The sequence below is a fragment of the Nomascus leucogenys genome, unplaced genomic scaffold, assembly GCF_006542625.1.
Source record: "Nomascus leucogenys isolate Asia unplaced genomic scaffold, Asia_NLE_v1 000578F_198025_qpd_obj, whole genome shotgun sequence".
Lineage (NCBI taxonomy): Eukaryota > Metazoa > Chordata > Mammalia > Primates > Hylobatidae > Nomascus > Nomascus leucogenys.
Genome location: NW_022097513.1, coordinates 2,310 through 24,914, shown reverse-complemented (window position 1 = coordinate 24,914; position 22,605 = coordinate 2,310). Strand labels below are relative to the sequence as shown.

Genomic DNA, 22,605 nt, shown 5'->3' with positions numbered 1-22,605 from the left:
GGGGGGGGGGGGCGGGTCACGAGGTCAGGAGTTCGAGACCAGCCTAACATGGTGAAACTCTGTCTCTACTAAAAACACAAAACAAAACACAAAATTAGCCGGGCATGGTGGCATGCGCCAGTATTCCCAGCCACTTGGGAGGCCGAGGCAGGGGAATTGCTTGAACCGGGGAGGCGGAGGTTGCAGTGAGCCGAGATTGTGCCACTGCACTCCAGCCTGGAGACAAAGTGAGACTCCATCTTAAAAAAAAAAAAAAAAGTTTATTTGGCTGATGATTCTGCAGACTGTATAGGAATCATGCCTTCAGCATCGGCTGCTGGTGAGAACCTCAGCAACTTCCACTCCTGGTTGGAGAGGAAGGGGAGCTGGTGTTACATGGTGGGAGAGGCAGCAAGAGGCAGGGAAGGAGGTACCAGCCTTTTTTTCTTTTTACCTTTTTTTTTTTTTTTTTTTGGAGACAGAGTCTAACTCTGTTGTCCAGGCTGGAGTGCAATGGCATGATATTGGCTCACTGCAACCTCTGCCTCCCGGGTTCAAGCAATTCTGCTGCCTCAGCCTCCTGAATAGCTGGGACTACAGGTGCACCTGCCGCCACACCCAGCTAATTTTTTGTATTTTAGTAGAAACAGGGTTTCACCATGTTGCCCAGGCTAATCTTGAACTCATGAGCTCAGGCAATCTGCCAACCTCGGCCTCCCAAAGTGCTAGGATTACAGGCGTGAGCCACTGCACCTGGCCACCAGCCTCTTTTTCATAACCAGCTCTTTCAGGAACAAATAGAGAAAGCACTCACTCATTACTATAAGAAAGGCACCAAGCCATTTATAAGGAGTCCGCCCCCCTTGATTCAAACACCTCCTGCCAGGTCCCACCTCCAACCTGGAGAACCAAATTTCAAACCGAGATTTGCAAGGGACAAACAACCAAACTATATCAACACTTTGTCCTCCAGAAGGAACCAGACCTACTAAAAACTGGATTTTTAACCCAGGGAAGCCTGGCACTGTACAATAATAAATTAAATTTTTTTTTTTTTTTTCAGATGGAGTCTCGCTATGTCATCCAGGCTGGAGTGCGGTGGTGTGATCTAGGCTCACTGCAACCTCCGCCTCCTGGGTTCACGCCATTCTCCTGCCTCAGCCTCCCAAGTAGCTGGGACTACAGGCGCCTGCTACCATGCCCGGCTAATTTTTTGTATTTTTAGTAGAGACGGGGTTTCACCATGTTAGTCAGGATGCTCTCAATCTCCTGACCTTGTGATCTGCCTCCCTTGGCCTCCCAAAGTGCTGGGATTACAGGCATCAGCCACCGTGCCCGGCCATGATTTTTTTTTTCTTTTTTTAGATGAGATGGATTTTTGCTCTTGTGGCCCAGGCTGGATTGCAATGGTGCAATCTCAGCTCACCAGGTCAGTTATTTAAGGAGGAGGCTAGACAGTGCCTCAGTGGTTGGGTTGGAAGAAGATGCAAAAACTTCTTGGAGTCTAAGCATCTTTGCGAAATGTCACTTTTTTTTGAGACAGAGAGATGGGGTCTTAGTTTGTTACCCAGGCTGGAGTGCAGGGGTGCAATCATAGCTTACTGTCAGCTCGAACTCAAGTGATCCTCCCACCTCAGACTCCCAGATAGCTGGGACTACAGGCACAAGCCACTATGCCCAGCTAATTTTTGCATTTTTTGTAGAGATGGGATCTTGCTATGTTGCCCAGGCTGGTCTTAAACTCCTGTCTCAAGCAATCCTCCAAAGTGTTAGGATTACAGGCATGAGCCACGGTGCCCAGCCAAATATCAGGTTTTTATTATTTATTATTATTATTTGTTTTGAGATGCAATCTTGCTCTGTCACCTAGGTTGGTGTGCAATGGCGCAATCTCGGCTCGCTGCAACCTCCGCCTCACGGGTTCGAGCAATTCTCCTGCCTCAGCCTCACGAGTAGCTGGGATGATGGGCGTCCACCACCGCGTCTGGGTAAATTTCTGCATTTTTAGTCCAGATGGGGTTTCACCATGTTGGGCAGGCTGGTCGTGAACTCCTGACCTCAGGTGATCTGCCCACCTTGGCCTCCCAAAGTGCTGGGATTACAGGCGTGAGCCACCGCGCCTGGCCCCAAATATCATGTTTTTAAATAAAAACATGGAAAATGATATAAAGGCTCACGGCATCATCAGCAAGAAAACAGTTCCCCAGTGTCGCGGAGGCGGAGATGTCCACGCCATTCCTACACCCTCTGGGTCTCAGGTAATTTCCTTCACCGCCAAGACCTCTTCGCGGTAGTCTTTCCCTTCCTCTGGGGTGAATTCCTCCCAGATGACCTGAGAAAAAGGAGGATTCAGGCTGTCAGATCTTCACGAGCTCAGCCTGGGACTCAGCGGGCTGTGTTTATTTTCTTTTTGTCCCTCGAGACAGAGTCTCACTCTGTTGCCCAGGCTGGAGTGCAGTGGTGTGATCTCAGCTCACTGCAACCTCGGCCTCCCGGGTTGAAGCGATTCTCCTGCCTCAGCCTCCCGAGTAGCTGGGATTACAGGTGCCCACCACCACAAATTTGACTGATTAGATGAGGCCCACCCTTCCCCCTTTAGACTTTTGACTGGTTAGATGAGGCCCACCCTTCCCCCTCTATACCTTCGACTGATTAGATGAGGCCCACCCTTCCCCCTTTAGACTTTTGACTGATTAGATGAGGCCCATTCTTCTCTATATACCTTCAACTGATTAGATGAGGCCCACCCTTCCCTTTAGACCTTCGACTGATTAGATGAGGCCCACCCCCCTATATACCTTCGACTGATTACATGAGGTCCACCCTTCCCCCTTTAGACTTTTGACTGCTTAGATGAGGCCCACCCTTCCCCTATATAGCTTCCACTGATTAGATGAAGCCCACCCTTCTGCCTTTAGACCTTTGACTGATTAGATGAGGCCCACCCTTCCCCCTTTCGACTTTTGACTGATTAGATGAGGCCCACTCTTCCCTATATACCTTCAAATGATTAGATGAGGCCCACCCTTCCCCCTTTAGACCTTTGACTGATTAGATGAGGCCCACTCTTCCCCCTATATACCTTCGGCTGATGAGATGAGGCCCATCCTTCCCCCTTTAGCCGCCACCGGCTAAATTTTGTATTTTCAGTAGAGATGGGGTTTCACCATGTTGGCCAGGCTGGTCTCGAACTCCTGACCTCGAGGTGATCCACTTGCCTCGGCCTCCCAAAGTGCTGGGATGACAGGCGTGAGCCACTGCGCCTGGCCCGGGGCTTTTCCTGGGGTAAAGATCTGAGACAGATCCACCTATGTGGCCTCATAGTTGATGATGAACAAGGTGGCCTTTGGAAGAGCTTGTGAGCATGAAACCTGGGCAGGGTACAGCAGGTGCTAAGCCCCTGGGGCCAATGGAGCTCAGAGAAAGGAAGGTTGAAGCCTGAAGCTGTCATCCTGGCACATCGATGTGGGGGACCCCTGGGGCTCAGTGGAAAGTGGGGGCCAGGGAGGAGGCTGGCGTAGGGGTGGAAGGTAAGGGAATGACAGATGGCTGGGTCTAGGATGGGGGTGTGCAAGTGGCAACTGGGGGGATGTTAACTATGTGGCAGGGAAGAGGACGCTGGGGGCAGCCCTGGGCTGGAACTGGAGTTCCCCATGGGAGAAAGACACAGCCCCTGAGCTGGAGAGAGGTGGATGGGAGAGGGGCACCCACGGGGTTTTGGGATGCAGGTCACGCAGATCCCTGACCCTTAGTCACCCTCTCTGGAGTCTTGCTGTTGAGCCTCTCTCTCAGTCTCTCTGCCTCTTTTCTCTGTCTTTCTCTCTGTCTCTCTTCCCTCCCCTCTCACCGTCTGCCACCCCCATCTTTGGGTTTCTATCTCCATCTTCCTGTGTGTCTACCTCTTTTGGGTTCAGTCTCTCTGTTTCCCTTTCATCTCTTGCTCTCTGTCTCAGATACCCGGCACCAATGACGTGTCCCCATGACTGGGCTACAGTCCCCAATTATTGCATCAAACCCTGACTCAGGGGCTGCTACGAAGGTGCTTTGTAGATGTCAAGTTCACAATCAATTGATTTCTAGGAAAAGAGATTGGACTGGTCAATGTGGGTGGGCTTTATCTAATCAGCCAAAGGTCTAAAGGGGGTGGGCCTCATCTAATCAGTTGAAGGTCTAAAGGGAGAGGGTGGGCTCATCTAATCAGTTGAAAGTCTAAAGGGTAAGGGCGGCTCTTATCTAATTAATAAGCTGAAGGTCTAAAGGGGAAGGGAAGGTCTAAAGGGGAAGGGAAGGTCTAAAGGGGAAGGGTGGGCTTCATCTAATAAGTTGAAGGTCTAAAGGGGAAGGGAAGGGAAGGGTGGGCTTCATCTAATCAGTTGAAGGTCTAAAGGGGAAGGGTGGGCTTCATTTAATCAATCGAAGGTATAAAGGGGAATGGTGGGCTTCATCTAATCAGTCGAAGGTATAAATGGGGAGAGTGGGCCTCATCTAATCAGTCAAAAGTCTAAAGGGGGAAGGTGGACCTCATCTAATTAATAAGTTGAAGGTCTAAAGGGGAAGGCTGGGCTTCATCTAATCAGTTGAAGGTCTAAAGGGGGAGGGTGGGCCTCATCTAATCAGTCGAAGGTATAAAGGGTAATGGTGAGCTTCATCTAATCAGTCAAAGGTCTAAACGGGAAGAGTGGGCCTCATCTAATCAGTTGAAAGTCTAAAGAGTAGGGTGGGCCTTATCTAATAAGTTGAAGCTATAAAGGGGAAGGCTGGGCTTCATCTAATCAGTTGAAGGTCTAAAGGGGAAGGTGGGTCTCATCTAATCAGTCAAAGGTCTAAAGAGGAAGGGTGGGCCTTATCTAATCATTCAAAAGTCTAAAGTGAGAAGGGTGGGCCTCATCTAATCAGTCGAAGATTTAAAGGGGAATGGTGGACTTCATCTAATCAGTCGAAGGTGTAAATGGGGAGAGTGGGCCTCATCCAATGAGTTGAAAGTCTAAAGGGTAAGGGTAGGCCTTATCTAATTGATAAGTTGAAGGTCTAAAGAGGAAGGCTGGGCTTCATCTAATCAGTCGAAGGTCTAAAGGGGAAGGCTGGGTCTCATCTAATCAGTTGAAGGTCTAAAGGGGGAAGGGTGGGCCTCATCTAATCAGTCAAAAGCCTAAAAGTGGCTGGGCGCAGTGGCTCACGCCTGTAATCCCAGCACTCTGGGAGGCCAAGCTGGGTGGAGCACCTGAGGTCAGAAGTTCAAGACCAACCTGGCCATGGTGAAACCCCATCTGTACTAAAAATACAAAAAGTTAGCTGGGTGTGGTGGTGTGAGCCTGTAATCCTAGCTACTCGGGAGGCTGAGACAGGAGAATCGCTTGAACCTGGGAGGCGGAGGTTGCAGTGAGCCGAAATTGTACCACTGCACTCCAGCCTGGGCAACAAGAGCGAAACTCCATCTCAAGAAAAAAAAAAGCCTAAAGGGGAAAGGTGGGCTTCAACTAATCAGTCCAAAGTATAAAGGGGGAAGGGTGGGCCTCATCCAGTCAGTCGAAGGTATAAAGGGGAGGGTGGGCCTCATCTAATCAGTCAAAGGTCTAAAGCGGGAAGGGTGGGCTTCATCTAATCAGTTGAAGGTCTAAAGGAGAAGGGTGGGCCTCATCTAATCAGTTGAAGGTCTAAAGGATAAAAGCTGAGGTTCCCTGGACAAGAGTTTTATTTCCTTTTAAAAAATTTCATCTCCTACTCTGAGAATGCAGGACGGTTCTGCCTCTGGGATGCAGCATCAGCCCTGACCTGACTTCCCAGCCTGCCAGCCTACTGCAACATAAGACGCAGTCCCTGAGCCGGAGAGAGGTGGGTGGGAGAGGAGGGCCAGTGGGGTCTTGGGGTGCAGGTCGCATGGTTCCTCGTCCTTGTTCACCCTCTCTGGGCTCTTGCTGAGTCTAAGTCCCACTCCTCTGTCTTCCCTGTCTCTCTCAGTGTTTCTGTGTCTCTTTTCTCTGCCTCCCTCTCTGTCTCTTTCCTCCCTCTGTCTCTCTCTTCCACTCCCATCCCTTGGTCTCTCTTTCTGTCTCTGTCTCTCTCTCCCCTCTCTGTGTCCACCTATGTCTCTCTGTTTCTCCCTCTGTCTCTCTTTTTCTCTTTGTCCTTGTCTCTATCTCTCCTTCTCCATCTCTCTCTCTTTTTCTGTCTCTGTGTCTTTCTCTGTGTCTCCCTGTCTTTGTATGTCTCCCCTCTCTGTGCCTCTGTTCTTCTCTGTCTCTCTCCTCTCCCTGCTGCGGTTGTTTTTTTGTTTTGTTTTCTTTTGTTTTTGATCTAGAGTTTTGCTCGTTGCCCAGGTTAGAGTTCAATGGCGCAATCTTGGCTCACTGCAACCTCCGCCTCCTGGGTTCAAGTGATTCTCCTGCCTCAGCCTCCAGAGTAGGTGGGATTACAGGTGTGCACCACCACACCTGGCTAATTTTTGTAATTTTAGTAGAGACAAGGTTTCTTCAGGTTGGTCAGGCTGGTCTCGAACTCCCGACCTCCAGTGATCCACCCGCCTCGGTCTCCCAAAGTGCTGGGATGACAGGTGTGAGCCACTGCGCTCAGCCTCCACCTGGGTCTTTATGTTTGTTGTTTGTCTGTTTCTCCATCTGTCTGTCTCTGTTTCTCCATCTCTGTCTCTCTTATTGTCTTTTTATCTTCATATGTCTCTGTCTTCCTCTCTGTGTCTCTCTTTCCCTCTCCCTTTTCTGCCTCCCTCTCTCTGTTTCTCTGTGTATCTGCCTTTGTTTCTGTCAGTCTGTCTGCCTGTTTCCCTCTCTTTTGTGTCTCCTTCTCATTCTCTTCTATGTTCCTTGCTCTCTCCACCATCTCTCTCCTTCCATCTTTCTCCGCCTCTGTGTCTTGTCTCTTTATTTCTGCCTCTCCTTTACCTTCTTTTTTCTTTTGAGATGGAGTCTCACTCTGTCACCCAGGCTGGAGTGCGGTGGTGCAATCTCAGCTCACTGCAACCTCCGCCCCCTGGGTTCAAGCCATTCTCCGGCCCCAGCCTCCCGAGTAACTGGGATTACAGCGTGCACCACCACGCCCAGCTAATTTTTTGTATTTTTAGCAGAGATGGGGTTTCACCATGTTGGCCAGGCTGGTCTCGAACCTCTGACCTCAGGCAATCCGCCTGCCTCAACCTCCCAAAGTGCTGGGATGACAGGCGTGAGCCACCATGCCCGGCCCTCTCTACCATCTTCTCCTCCTTTTTTTGACCACTACCCTGCCTCGGTTTCTCCTGATGGACCTCACAGATACGACCCTAACCCCAATCCGGGAGAAGGCCCAGGAGCGGGATACAGATTCCAGCCACACTCGTGGCAACGCTGCAGTCGCAGCTGGTGGAGAAGCAAGACAGTCGACACTCAGAGGCCGTGTCCCACGCTCCCCACTACCCGCTTTCCATCCCAGGTCACCGCTCCGCCCACCCCTACCTACCTCGTCTTCCACCTCATGGTTATCATTCAGTTTGTCTTTGATCTGTGGAACTGGTGGGAACAGTTGCTGTATCCTAAGGAACCTGAGACACAGAGAAAAAGTGTGAAGAGAATGAACCCCAGGTCACCAGAGTTCCTTCCATCAACGTCCTGTGCCCAAGGGATGCTGTGTGCGGGGTGTCTGCCCTCAACTACGCAAAACAACTTCACTAAGAATCACCAAGTGATGAAAATCTTAAGGAACTAGGCCGGGCGCGGTGGCTCACGCCTGTAATCCCAGCACTTTGGGAGGCTGAGGCAGGTGGATCACTTGATGTCTGGAGTTCGAGACCAGCCTGGCCAACATGGTGAAATCCCGTCTCTACTGAAAGTACAAAAATTAGCTAAGCATCATGGTGCATGCCTGTAATCCCAGCTACTCGGGAGGCTGAGGCAGGAGAATTGCTTGAACCCGGGAGGCGGAGGTTGCAGTGAGCCGAGATTGCACCACTGCATTCCAGCCTGGGTGACAGAGTGAGACTCCCTCTCAAAAAAAAAAAAAAAAAAAAAAAAAAACTGGGAAAACAGGAGATCCTACAGGAATACACAGTGATGTTCACAGGGAATCTTTCTAGAATCTTCCCTCAGCCCCTCAGGCACAGGGATGGGAATAGAACAGGCAGTCAGCTCTGGGCAGCTTCAGGGAGTCTGAGGTCACTGGTGTTGGGCTGAGCTCCAGAGCGGAAACGCCTGCCTTGATCCCACCAGCCTTGAAGACTGTGGTTTCTGGGTTGGAGGTGGTTTTTTTTGTTTGTTTTGAGACGGAGTCTTGCTCTGTCACCCAGGCTGGAGTGCAGTGGTGCAATCTTAGCTCACTGCAAGCTCCGCCTCCTGGGTTCAAGCAATTCTCTTGCCTCAGCCTCCCGAGTAGCTGGGATGACAGGCACCCGCCACCATGCACGGCTAATTTCGTATTTTTAATAGAGACGGGGGTCTTCTCCATATTGGTCAGGCTGGTCTCGAACTCCAAACCTCAGGAGATCCGCCCGCCTCGGCCTCCCAAAGTGCTGGGATGACAGGCATGAGCCGCTGCGGCCGGCCAAGGCTATTTCTCTTTCTCAGAGGCAGAGACAGAGACTTTGGAGAAAGCGCTTTTTTCCTGGCCTGGCCTGTGCCTGGGGGAGGCCCAGGTGTTTCACAGATTACCTTTTAAAGAGGAAGCCAAGGATGAGGCCACAGACAAGGGTTCCCATGATCAGGAGCATGTAAATGCACACAGAGCTGAGGTTTCTGCGGTCAGAGCCTAGAGAGACATACAGGTTTGCGTCTGCGGTGAATCGCTGATGGACGTGCGAAAGGAAATTAAACCTCTTTGGGTGTCCAAACGCATTTAGCCAAAGGGAACAGTCAAGCTGGGAACGGGGACCAGCAAACCTGCCTCCCTCTTTTTGGTTCCTAAGATGGCTCTGAGATGAAAGGCGACCCGCCTGCCCCATGTTTTGCCCACAAGGAAATTTGTGGTGAGCTGTTAAAACTTCGCCACCATGGGCTGGGCACGGTGGCTCACGCCTGTAATCCCAGCACTTTGGAAGGCTGAGGAAGACAGATCACTTGAGGTCAGGAGTTCGAGACCAGCCCGGGCAACATGGTGAAACCCCGTCTCTACTAAAAACACAAAAATTGGGCCAGGCACGGTGGCTCACACCTGTCACCCCAGCACTTTGGGAGGCCGAGGCAGGTGCATCATCTGAGGTCAGGAGTTCGAGACAAGCCTCACTAACATGGTGAAACCCCATCTCTACTAAAAAAAATACAAAATTAGCCAGGCATAGTGGCGTGCGCCTGTAATCCTATCTACTTGGGAGTCTAAGGCAGGAGAATCATTTGAACCCGGGAGGCAGAGGTTGCGGTGAGCCGAGATCATGCCATTGCACTCCAGCCTGGGCAACAGACAGAAACTGTCTCAAAATAAATAAATAAATAAATAAATAATAAAAATATATATTAAAAAATGGCCAAGTGTGATGCATGCCTGTAATCCCAGCTACTCAGGAGGCTGAGGTTGCAGTGAGCTGAGATCATGCTGCTGCACTCCAGCCTGGGTGACAGAGTGAAACTCCATCTCAAAATAAATAAATAAATAAAAATAAAAATACAAAAATTGGCCACACGTGACACATGTCTGTAATCCCAGCTACTCCGGAGGCTGAGACAGGAGAATCGCTTGAACCCGGGAGGCGGAGGTTGCAGTGAGCCGAGATCATGCCATTGCACTCCAGCCTGGGCAACAGAGAGAAACTGTCTCAAAATAAATAAATAAATAAATAAATAAACATATATATATATATATATATATATATATATATATATGGCCAAGCATGATGTATGCCTGTAATCCCAGCTACTCAGGAGGCTGAGGCAGAGAATCGCTTGAACCCAGGAGGCGGAGGTTGCAGTGAGCCGAGATCCTGCCATTGCACTCCAGCCTGGGTGACAGAGTGAGACTCCGTCTCAAAAAAAACAAAAAATAAACAAACAAAAAACATTTCTTACAGGTGCAGTCACCCTGGCCCACCAGACATGAATGCACCTCTGATCATCTCTGTTTCCAATTTTGTCTGTGTGATCTGGGAGGTGGAGGTGCACCACTGCACTCCAGCCCCCATTTTTTCCTCCGTCCCCTTTGTTTAGGTGAAAGCTGCATACTTCTCAATATCCTGCCCCTTCCCCTTTTCAATTTGGAGCCCTCAAAATCATCTTCAGAGAAAAGCATGGACCTGTCTCCTGGGCGGCCGAGACCTGGCTTTGAAGAGAGCTTCCTCAGCTGGGCACGGCGGCTCATGCCTGTCATCCCAGCACCTTGGGAAGGTGAGGCGGGCGGATCACCTGAGGCCAGGAGTTTGAGACCAGCCTGACAAACATGGAGAAACCCTGTCTCTACTAAAAATACAAAATTAGCCGGGTGCGGTGGCAGGTGCCTGCAATCCCAGCTACTCAGGAGACTGAGGCTGGAGAATCACTTGAACCTGGGAGGCGGAGATTGCAGTGAGCTGAGATGGTGTCACTGCACTCCAGCCTGGGCAACAAGAGCGAAACGCCGTCTCAGAAAAAAAAAAAAGAGGGAGAGAGCGTCCCCTTGGCCAGGGAGCCAGAATGGTGATGGTTTGACTGGACAAAGACTGACTGATTATTTCCCAGTGGGGTAGAGGGAGGTGGGGCTTTAGGAGGGCTATCAGTGGAGTCCTTCTCTGGCTATTAAGGAATTCTAGCTCATCCATCCTGAAAAAAACACCAGCAAAGCAATGTTGCATGACCCCGTATGAATATGAGACCACCTCCTACCTTTTTTTTTGAGGCAGAGTCTCGCTCTGTCGCCCAGGCTGGAGTGCAGTGGTGTGATCCCAGCTCAATGCAACCTCCACCTCCCGGGTTCAAATGATTCTCCTGCCCTCAGCCTCCTGAGTAGCTGGGATTACAGGCATGTGCCACCACACCTGGCTAGTTTTTTTTTTTTTTTTTTTTGAGACAGAATCTTGTTCTGTCACCCAGGCTGGAATGCAGTGGTGTGATCCCAGCTCACTGCAACCTCTGCCTCCTGGGTTCAAGTCATTCTCCTGCCCTCAGCCTCCTGAGTAGCTGGGATTACAGGCATGTGCCACCACACCTGGCTAGTTTTTGCTTTTGCTTTTATTTATTTATTTATTTTTTGAGATGGAGTCTTGCTCTGTCACCCAGGCTGGAGTGCAGTGGTGTGATCCCAGCTCACTGCAACCTCCACCTCCCAGGTTCAAGTCATTCTTCTGCCCTCAGCCTCCCGAGTAGCTGGGATTACAGGCATGTGCCACCACACCTGGCTAGTTTTTTTTGTTTGGTTTTTTGTTGTTGTTGTTGTTTTTGTTTTTGAGATGGAGTCTTGCTCTGTCACCCAGGCTGGAGTGCAGTGGTGTGATCTCAGCTCACTACAACCTCCACCTCCGGGGTTCAAGTGATTCTCCTGCCTCAGCCTCCCGAGTAGCTGGGATCACAGCCACCTGCCACCATGCCGGGCTAATTTTGTATTTTTAGTAGAGATGAAGTTTCACCATGTTGGCCAGGCTGGCCTCAAACTCCTGACTTCGTGATCCACCTTCCTCGGCCTCCCAAAGTGCTGGGATTACAGGCATGAGCCACCGCACCCGGCCGAGTTTTTGTATTTTTAGTAGAGATGGGGTTTCATCATGTTGGCCAGGCTGGTCTCAAACTCCTGACCTCATGATCCGCCCTCCTCGGCCTCCCAAAGTGCTGAGATTACAGGCGTGAACCGCTGTGCCCGGCCCTTCTCTGGTTATTAAGGGAGCCTAGCTCATCCGTCCTGAAAAAACATCAGCAAAGCAATGTTGCTTGACCGAGTATGAGACCACCTCCTTCTTTTGAGCCTCAGCGATAAACTCAGAGCCTGACACAACTCCCAGAGACGTTCTCAACTCAGTATCAGCGCCCAGGACAGAGCACCTGACCTCTGTGCCTGCTCCAAGGTGGTGCCAGACGGCACAAACATCCCTTACCTCCGCCCAACGCTTACCAAATTCAGTGGCTTCACTCCAGGAACTCCAATTCAGGATGCGGACGTCTGCAGCTCTGATCTTCACACTATGTTTCGCTCTGGGCTCAGAGCTTGGAAAGTTGTATCTATTTTCCAAATCACCAGAAACATTAATCTTTGGAGGAAAAAAGAAAGTTAGAGATAGGTGTCTTCTGCATGGAGGAAAAGGTTGTCTTTTTCATTCTTTTGTCTTTTAAATTTTTTTCTCCTTTTTTTTTTCTTTTTTTTCTACCACTCTGAATACACTTGGTCTGATCGGGTCTTGGAAGCTAAGCAGAGTCAAGCCTCATTAGTATTTGGATGGGAGACAAGTTGGGAAAATTTGGGTGATGTAGGCTTTAAATTATTTTATTTTATTTATTTATCTATCTATCTATCTATCTATTTTTTTGAGACGGAGTCTCGCTCTGTCACCCGGGCTGGAGTGGAGTGGCACAATCTCGGCTCACTGCAAGCTCCGCCCCCCGGGTTCACACCATTCTCCTGCCTCAGCCTCCCGAGTAGCTGGGACTACAGGCGCCCAGCACCATCCCTGGCTAATTTTTGTATTTTTAGTTGAGACGGGGTTTCACCATGTTAGCCAGGATGGTCTCAAACTCCTGACCTCGTGATCCACCCACCTCGGCCTCCCAAAGTGCTGGGATTACAGGCGTGAGCCACCGCGCCCAGCCTATTTTATTTTATTTGAGACAGACTCTTGCTCTGTTGCCCAGGCTGGAGTGCAATGGCATGATCTGGGCTCACCGCAACCTCCGCCTCCTGGGTTCAAGCGATTCTCCTGCCTCAGCCTCCTGCGTAGCTGGGATTACAGGCACCCGCCATCAGGCATGGGTAATTTTTGTATTTTTAGTAGAGACAGGGTTTCTCCATGTTGGCCAGGCTGGTCTTGAACTCCTGACCTCAAGTGATTTGCCCGCCTCAGCCTCCCATGGTGCTGGGATGACAGGCTTGAGCACTGTGCCTTCCTAAAATTTTATTTTTTGAGACAGAAATTTTTAGCCGGGTGTAGGGGTGGGCACCTGTAGTCCCAGCTACCAGGGAGGCTGAGGCAGGAGAATCACTTGAACCTGGGAGATGGGGGTCGCAGTGAGCGAAGATCGCACCACTGCACTCCAGCCTGGGGGACAGAGCGAGACTCCGTCTCAAAAATAAATACATACATAAATAAATGATTCAGGAGCAACAACTGATATTAACAGAGCTTCAGATGGATAGTTTAGCAAGGGATATTAAGATCCCCAAGTCTAGCATACGCATTGGACAGAGGAGGATACTGAGGGTCAGAGTGGCTGCAAGACTTGGTAAATATCCGGCAAACAGTACTCACTCTAAAAGCATTTTAGAGGGAGATATAATTTCCTTAGACAGTCACTGGAATATATTTTTAACCCACTCAGAGGAAAGAGGAGTAAAATGGGAAAATCAGTAGAACAGGCTGAGCGTAAATATTCCAACCATTGGGACATGAAGGTTGAGGCCAAAAGCAGACCCTGCCCAGTGAGAACTATGAGGGGGCCCTCACCCATGTGAGATCTGCATCCTCCAGTTCAGGGTCATGACCCACTGTGTCCACCCCTGGGCCACAGTGGCACTAAGAGTCCCGTAAACCAAGACTGTAGGGTTACGCTGGGTTCGTGGCGGCTGTAGGGTGATGCTAGGGTTGTGAGTGGTTCAACTGTATGTGGGTCAGCGTATTCTCCTTTCTACACTGGATCCAGGTAGACGTGGGGCAGGCTCTCCTTCTTGTCTACACTGTGTCTAGGTGGAGGTGGGGCAGGGTCTCCTCCTGTCTACACTGGGTCCAGGCAGACATGGTGTGGGTAGGGGACTGTAGGGTTACACCGGGAGTCATGTGGGGTTATGCTAGGGGTCGTGAGTAGGGGACTGTAGGGTTCCAACAGGGGTCATGGGTACGGGACTGTACAGTTACACTAGGGGTCATGAGTAGGGGACTGTAAGGTTCCACCAGGGGTCATGGGTATGGAACTGTACAGTTACACTACGGGTCATGGGTAGGGGACTGTAGGGTTCCGCCAGGGTTGTAATAGGGAATTGTAGGGTTCTGCCAGGGTCATGGTTAGGAGATTGTAGGGGTCATGAGTAGGGGACTGTAGGGTTCTGCCAGAGGTCATGGGTAGGGGACTGCATGGTTACACTAGGGGTGTGAGTAGGGACTATAGGGTCATGCTAGGGCTCGTGATAGGGGACTGTAGGGTTACCCCAGGGGTCATGAGTAGGAGACTGTAGGGGTCATGAGTAAGGGACTGTAGGGTTCTGCCAGAGGTCATGGGTAGGGGACTGTAGGGTTACAATAGGGGTTGTGGTAGGGGACTGTAGGGTCACACTAAGCTCGTGAATAGGGGACTGTAGGGTTACCCAGGGGTCATGAGTAGGAGACTGTAGGGGTCATGAGTAGGGACTGTAGGGTTCTGCCAGGGTGGTGAATAGGGAAATATAGGGTTCTGCCAGGGGTTATGGGTAGGGAAGTGTACGGTTACGCTAGGTGTGGTGAGCAGGGGACTGTAGGGTTACACCAGGGGTCATGGGTAGGGGACTGTACGGTACGCTAGGGGTATGAGTAGGGGACTTAGAGGTCGTGAGTAGGGGACTGTAGGGTTATGCTAGGTGTGGTGAGTAGGGGATTGTAGGGTTATGCCAGGGCTCATGGGTAGGGGACTGTAGGTTACGCTAGGGGTCATGAGTAGGCAACTGTAGGGGTTGTGAGTAGGAGACTGTAGGGTTACTCTGGGGGTCGTGAGTAGGGGACTGTAGGGTTACACTAGGTGTGGTGAGTAGGGGACTGTAGGGTTACACTAGGTGTGGTGAGTAGGGGACTGTTGGGTTACACTGAGGGTCATCCGTAGGGTCTGTGGTTTCACTTACCAGTATGTTTTCAGTGCCAGGCTGTGTATTCTAGAAACAAAACAAAATACAACGTCACTGTTTCCATTTCTAAAACACTTCAGATGGTTCACACAGTGTCTCCCCTGGTGTGGGCACCGAATGGGAAAGAGTCCCCGAGGAGTGGCAGGCAGGTCTCCCTCCTTCCCTGAATCTACAAGACAGGTAGGATGAGGAGCTGCAAACACAGAATTCTTCCTGGCCAGATATCTTCCTGTAACCCATCTAGAAAGGTCCCACTGGCCTTGGGACAGGGTATTCTCCTGTCGTCCACGTAGACATGGGGCAGGGTCTCCTTGTCTACACTGGGTCCAGGTGGTTGTGGGACAAGATCTACTCTTGTCTACACTGGATCGAGGTGGACGTGGGGCAGGGTCTCTTCCTGTCTACACTGGGTCCAGGCGGTTGTGGGACAAGAGCTCCTCCTGTCTACACTGGGTCTCTGTGGAGGTGGGGCAGGGTATCCTCCTATCTACACTGGGTGTAGGTGTAGGTGGGGTTGGGTCTCCTCCTATCTACACTGGGCCCAGGTAGACATGGGGCAGGGTCTCCTTCTGTCTACACTGCGTCCAGCTGGAGGTGGAGCAGAGGCTCTCCCTTGCTTGTGGCATCGTCCCCCACACCTCCCGGTCCACTTCCTGGTTCCATGGTTGCAGGATCATCCTTGTCCATCCTCCCTGCAACCTCCTTCAAGGTGGTTTCACAGGCCACAGACCCTTCACCTCTTCCTCTGCTACCTGAAGTGCATTCACCCCAGAGTCACCGCTCACCACCCACCCATCCTTCCCCCAGGCCACTTCCCCAGGATTCCCAGGCTCCTCTGTGGCCGTGTCGCATACGCCTCCCTCCTGGTGCCCAGCCCCGGGGAGCTCTCACCGACCTTTCTGTGGACGTCCAGCTGGTACTGAAAGTCCAGGTACGACAGCTTCTGATAGGTCCTGGGCTGTTTCCACCGTACAAGGCAGTGCGTCCTGTTGCAACGTACAGTGACATTGCCGGGAGGGTTGAATCGTTCTGTAATGAGGGCGCAGGACACACCCCTGAACCTGAGAGATCCTGTCTTCACTGGGTCCAGGTGGAGGTGGGGCAGGGTCTCCTCCTGTCTACACTGGGTCCAGGTGGAGGTGGAGTAGGGACACCTCTTTGACTAAACTGCATCCAGGTGGAGATGGGGCAGGGTCTCCTCCTGTCTACACTGGGTCCAGGTGGATGTGGACTACGGACACCTCTTTGTCTACACTGGGTCCAGGTGGAGATGGGGCAGGGTCTCCTCTCATCTACACGGGGTCTAGGTGGATATGGAGTAGAGACACCTCTTTGTCTACACTGGGTCCAGGTGGAGGTGGGGCAGGGTCTCCTCCTGTCTACACTGGGTCCAGGTAAACGTGGAGTAGGGACACCTCTTTGTCTACTTTGTGTAGGGAAAAGAAAGAGAGATCAGGGGGCTGGGCACGGTGGTGCACGCCTGTAATCCCAGCACTTTGGGAGGCCGAGGTGGGCGGATCACAAGGTCAGGAGATCGAGACCATCCTGGCTAACACGGTGATACTCCGTCTCTACTAAAAATCCAAAAAAATTAGCCGGGCGTGGTGGCAGGTGCCTGTAGTCCCAGCTACTCAGGAGGCTGAGGGAGGAGAATGGCGTGAACCCGGGAGGCGGAGCTTGCAGTGAGCAGAGATCGCGCCACTGCACTCCAGCCTGGGTGGGCGACAGAGTGAGACTCTGTCTCAGAAAAACAAACAAACAAACAAACAAAAAGAGAAAGAGAGATCAGACTGTTACTGTGTCTTTGTAGAAAAGGAAGGTAAGAAACTCCATTTTGATCTGTATTTTGAACCATTGTTTTGCCTTGAGATGCTGTTAATCTGTAACTTTAGCCCCAACCCTGTGCTCACAGAAACATGTATGGGATCAAGGTTTAAGGGATTTAAGGCTGTGCAGGATGTGCCTTGTTAACAATATGTTTGCAGACAGTATGCTTGGTAAAAGTCATCACCATTCTCCATTAACCAGGGACACAATGCACAATGCTGAAAGCCGCAGGGACCTCTGCCCAAGAAAGCCTGGATATTGTCCAAGGTTTCCCTCACTGAGACAGCCTGAGATATGGCCTCGTGGGAAGAGAAAGACCTGACCGTCCCCCAGCCCGACACCCATAAAGGTTCTGTGCTGAGGTGGATTAGTAAAAGAGGAAGGCCTCTCGCGGTTGAGATAAGAGGAAGCCCTCTGTCTCCTGCCTGCCCTTGGGAATGGAATGTCTCGTGTAAAACCCGATCGTACATTCGTTCTATTCTGACAGGAGAAAACCGCCCTGTGGCTGGAGGCCAGATATGCTGGCGGCAATACTGCTCTGTTACTCTTTACTACACTGAGATGTTTGGGTGGAGAGAAGCACAAACCTGGCCTGCGTGCACATCCAGGCATAGTAGCTTCCCTTGAACTTATTTGTAACACAGATTCCTTTGCTCACATTTTCCTGCTGACCTTCTCCCCATTATCACCCTGTCCTACTGCCGCATTCCTCTTGCCGAGATAGTGAAAATAGTAATCAATAAATACTGAGGGAACTCAGAGACTGGTGCCGGTGCCGGTCCTCCGTGTGCTGAGCGCCGGTTTCCTGGGCTCGCTGTTCTTCTCTATACTTTGTCTCTGTGTCTTATTTCTTTTGAGTCTCTCGTCCCGCCTGATGAGAAATACTCACAGGTGTGGAGGGGCTGGACCCCTTCACACTGGGTCCAGGTAGAGGTGGGGCAGTGTCTCCTGCTGTCTACACTGGGTCCAGGTGGATGTGGAGTAGGGACACCTCTTTGTCTACACTGGGTCCAGGTGGAGGTGGTGCAGTCTCCTCCTGTCTACACTGGGTCCAAGTGGAGGTGGGGCAGCTACCATGTACAGGAGAGATACCCACTGAGGCAGGGGGTCCAGGGTGGGAGGTGGGGATGGGCTCGGGGGGCAGAAGTCACACTTCTGTGGGAGTCCTGAGCCTGAAGAGGCTGGGAATGTCCAATGGGATGAGAGAGTCCATGGGTGGGATGCGGTGGGCTTGGGAAGAGGAGAGTGTGTGGGCATATGCGGCTGGCTCCAAGAGGCCAGCCAGGAGTGGGGCACTGGGACACGAAGAGATGTTGATGAGGAAGAAATGAACAAAAAGAGGAAGGAAGGAGGAAAGGAGTGGAGGTGAAGGAAGGAGAGGAAGAAGGAAGGAAGGAAGAAGGGAGGGAGAGAGGGAGGGAGGGAAGGAAGAAGGGAAGGAGGAAGGGAGGGAGAGAAGGAAGGAAGGAAGGAAGGGAGGGAGGAAGGAAAGAAAGAAGGGAAGAAAGAAGAAAGGCAGGAAGGAAGGAAAAAAGGAAGGAGAGAAAGAGGGAGGTCAGGTGTGTTGGCTGACACCTGTAATCCCAGCACTTTGGGAGACTGAGGCCAGCCCAGTCAAGATGGTGAAACCCCGTCTCTGCTAAAAATACAAAAATTAGCTGGGCATGGTGGCGGGCACCTGTAATCCAAGCTACTAAGGAGACTGAGACAGGAGAATCGCTTGAACCTGGGAGGCAGAGGTTGCAATGAGCTGAGATTGCACCACTGCACTCCAGCCTGGGCAACAGAGTGAGACTGTATCTCAAAAAACGGAAAGTTAAATCAGCTCAGTTCTAATTTGTTATAGCACCAAAATTACACAAATTTTTGTTTGTTTTTGAGACGGAGTCTTGCTCTGTTGCTCAAGCTGGAGTGCAGTAGCACAATCTCACCTCATTGCAACATCCACCTCCTAGGTTCAAGTGATTCTCCTCAGCCTCCCGAGTAGCTGGGATTACAGGCACCTGCCACCATGCCTGGCTAATTTTTGTATTTTTAGCAGAGATGAGGTTTCCCCATGTTGGTCAGGCTGGTCTCCAACACCCAATCTCAGGTGATTGGCCTGCCTTGGCCTCCCAAAGTGCTGGGATTACAGGTGTGAGCCACCACACCTGGCCTCAGTTACACAGATTTTAAGGCAAATTTCATTTCACCTATAAACAATAGGAAAATCATGTGTTATTCTCACCTATTTTCTTTGTGTCCAAAAGTGAATCGAAGAATTGGATGCCAATTTCTCGGCTGGTTCCATTAACCAGAAAGTAATTGCGAGACGTTAATCCTGACAGGTTATCCAGGTGACATCCCATATGGGTTCCCGAATCTTGTATGTAATAAGGACACTGGATCTCCCTCTTTCTCCTGGAAGATTAGAAAGTGTTCAGAGAGCAATCAGGAAAACAAAACAAAACACAAAAACACAAAACAAAACAAAAAAACAACAGACCCAGTGCGGTGGCTCACACCTGTAATCCCAGCACTTTGGGAGGCCAAGGCGGGTGGATCACTTGAGGTCAGACGTTCGAGACCAGCCTGGCCAGCATGGTGAAACCCCATCTCTACTAAAAATACAAAAATTAGATGGGTGTGATGGAGTGCACCTGTAGTCCCAGCTACTCGGGAGGCTGAGGCAGGAGAATCGCTTGAACCCGGGAGGGAGGCACATGTTGCAGGGAGCTGAGATCACATCACTACACTCCAGCCTGGGTGACAGAGCAAGACTCTGTCTCTAAATACATATATGGAGCCTGGTGTGGTGGCTCATGCCTGTATTCCAGCACTTTGGGAGGCCAAGGCAGGCAGATCACTTCAGGTCAGGAGTTCGAGACCAACCTGGGCAACATGACAAAACCCCGTCTCTACTAAAAATACAAAATTTAGCTGGATGTGGTGGCGGGCACCTGTAATCCCAGCTACCTGGGAAGCTGAGGCAGGAAAATTGCTTGAACCCAGGAGGTCGAGATTGCAGTGAGCCGAGATGGTGCCATTGCACTCCAGCCCGGGCAACAGAGCAAGAACATGCCTTGGAAAATCGAATCAAATCAAATAAAACCAGCATGGTTTTTCCCGCATCCCTGCATTCTCATAATTCTTCACATGAGGTGAACACTTACTTTGAGTTTTGTATGTACAAAAAATACTGGACGTCATGGAGGGCCGTCGAACCCCTCGCCCAGGTACAGTTCATGAAATCCACATTGTAGATGAAACAGGAGAAATTGTGAGCAGCGGTACCCTCCCTTTCTGGGAAGAGGCAGAAACAAAATAAATTTCACTCCGAAGTTCAACGAGGTGTACTTTGATGCTGGTGGGATGGTGGGGGGTAGTGCTGTAAACAGATCACTGAGCTGTCTTGCTTACCTGAGTTTGGATAAAGCAGTTTTTGCTGAAATTCTCTTTGACTGGTATTCACGTGAACCTCAAATGTGACTCCTTCATGTAGACAAATTTCACGAAATGTGCACGAACATTCGTTGTTACCGAGCTGAAGAGTTGCAACCAGACAGAGCTGATTAGGAAACAACCTTCTGTCTCCTACACTCTTCAGGTTACAATGCAGTAGCGTGATCTCGGCTTACTGCAACCTCTGCCTCCCAGGTTCAAGTGATTCTCCTGCCTCAGCCTCCCGAGTAGCTCGGATTACAGACACCCGCCACCACACCCAGCTAATTGTGTATTTGTAGTAGAGACAGGGTTTCACCATGTTGGCCAGGCTGGTCTCAAACTCCTGACCTCAGGTGAGCCACCCCCTCGCCCTCCCAAAGTGCTGGGATTACAGGCATGAGCCACCACGCCTGGCCATGGTATTGGTTTTTACCTGGATTTGGCGAAACACGGCTGCCTCCCTTTGTGAAATCGTCTCCCTATGCTTCCTCCGAAGACTCTGAGTGGATATGCCGAATACCAGCTTGCAGGTGAAAACTCAATCTGATACTCTAGCAGTGCTGAAAGTATCAGACTACAGGCCAGGTGCAGTGGCTCACACCTGTAATCTCAGCACTTTGGGAGGCCGAGGCTGGTGGATCACCTGAGGTCTGGAGTTCGAGACCAGCCTGGCCAACATGGTGAAACCCTGTCTCTACTAAAAATACAAAAATTAGCCAGGTGTGGTGGCAGGCACCTGTAATCCGAGCTACTCAGGAGGCTGAGGCAGGAGAATCTCTTGAACCCGGGAGGCACAGGTTGCAGTGAGCTGAGATCATGCCACTGCACTCCAGCCTGGGCAACAGACAAGATTCCATTCCAAAAAATAAAGGTCAGACACGGTGGCTCACACCTGTAATGCCAGCACTTTGGGAGGCCAATGGGGGGGGGGCAGATCACGAGGTCTGGAGTTCAAGACCAGCCTGACCAACATGGTGAAACCCCGTCTCTACTAAAAATACAAAAAGTAGCCGCGCATGGTGGCAGGTGCCTGTAATCCCAGTTACTCGGGAGGCTGAGGCAGGAGACTCGCTTGAACCTGGGAGGTGGAGGTTGCAGTGAGCCAAGATCACACCAGTGCATTCCAGCCTGGGGAACAAGAGCAAAACTCCATCTCAAAAAAAAAAAAAAATATGTCATCTGGGGTAACATAGCAAGACCACCCATCCATCCATGTAACATCTATCTGTAGAATTGATTATCAATCTCTCAATCTATTATCACCTATCAATCAATAAACCATCTATCACCTATCTATCAATCATCTATATTTCTCTCTTCCTCTCCCTCCTCTTCTGTTCTCTCTTTCTCTGTTTCTCCCTCCTTCCCTCCCCTCTCCCTGCTCTTCTGTCTCTGTCTCCTGTGTCCCAAAAACCCTGACCTTAATCCCTTGGGAGACCAGAACGGTGACATAGTGACAAAGTCACTGACACTTTAGTTTTCTCCACCCTTCTTCCACCACAGACCCAGGCGCACATCCAACTGCATTTGCCAGGATTTCTGTTATCTTAGGGCAAAATACGCTCTTGGGCTAAAATACAGTAAAATATACTCTGCCTCAGGGAATCAGGTGCCAGTACACATTGCGGACATGAGCCAACAGCACTTTCCCAGTCCCCCTGAGATTGTGGCTCTGACATTTCTCCAAATACCACACTTGTGTTGTGTCCATGGCCCTCTTGCTTTTATTTAATTTGATTTATTATTATTATTTTTTGAGACAGAGTTTTGCTCTTGTTGCCCAGGCTGGAGTGCAATGGCACCATCTCGGCTCACCGCAACCTCCGCCTCCCAAGTTCGAGTAATTCTCCTGCCTCAGCCTCCCGAGTAGCTGGGATTACAGGCATGCACCAGCACGCCCGGCTAATTTTGCATTTGTAGTAGAGACGGGGTTTCACCATGTTGGTCAGGCTGGTCTCGAACTCCTGACCTCGGGTGATCCACCCGCCTCGGTCTCCCAAAGTGCTGGGATTACAGGCGTGAGCCACTGCAACCTGCTGGCCCTGTTGCTTTTAACTCAGAAAGGGCTGTGTAAAGGACAGGGGTGACCATGGGAAATTCGTCTCACCCTGGGTTCCACGACTCTGTTCTTCTTGTCAATTAAGAAACACCTGCTGAAGGTTGTGTTTTCTTGGCAGTCCCAACTTAAATTCATCGTCCTGGAGTCAAACCTCACATTGAGACTAGAAGCTGGTACCACTGTTTGCGGATCTGCAAGGAGCGGGCACTGGATTCAGAATTTCCTCTTTTCCTGTTTTCTTTTCCTTTTTTTTTTTTTTTTTTTTTGAGACGGAGTCTGGCTCTGTCACCCAGGCTGGAGTGCAATAGCGCGATCTTGGCTCACTGCAAGCTCCGCCACCCAGGTTCAAGTGATTCTCCTGCCTCAGCCTCCCGAGTAGCTGGGATTACAGGCGCTACCACCATGTCCAGCTAATTTTTGTATTT

General features: G+C 50.7%; 1 protein-coding gene across 1 annotated transcript; it reads right to left on the bottom strand.

The window, feature by feature from the left end:
- Window positions 1–1,773: 1,773 nt before the first annotated feature.
- On the bottom strand, window positions 1,774–22,371 carry LOC100596513 (granulocyte-macrophage colony-stimulating factor receptor subunit alpha-like; the record flags this gene model as incomplete). Its single annotated transcript, XM_030809015.1, has 10 exons — window positions 1,774–2,311; window positions 7,426–7,507; window positions 8,610–8,706; window positions 11,965–12,100; window positions 14,869–14,898; window positions 15,767–15,900; window positions 18,926–19,098; window positions 19,851–19,980; window positions 20,098–20,221; window positions 22,229–22,371. Coding segments are annotated over 10 exons (1,127 nt in total), but the record flags the coding sequence as incomplete, so codon positions are not given.
- Between the last annotated feature and the right edge of the window lie 234 nt (window positions 22,372–22,605).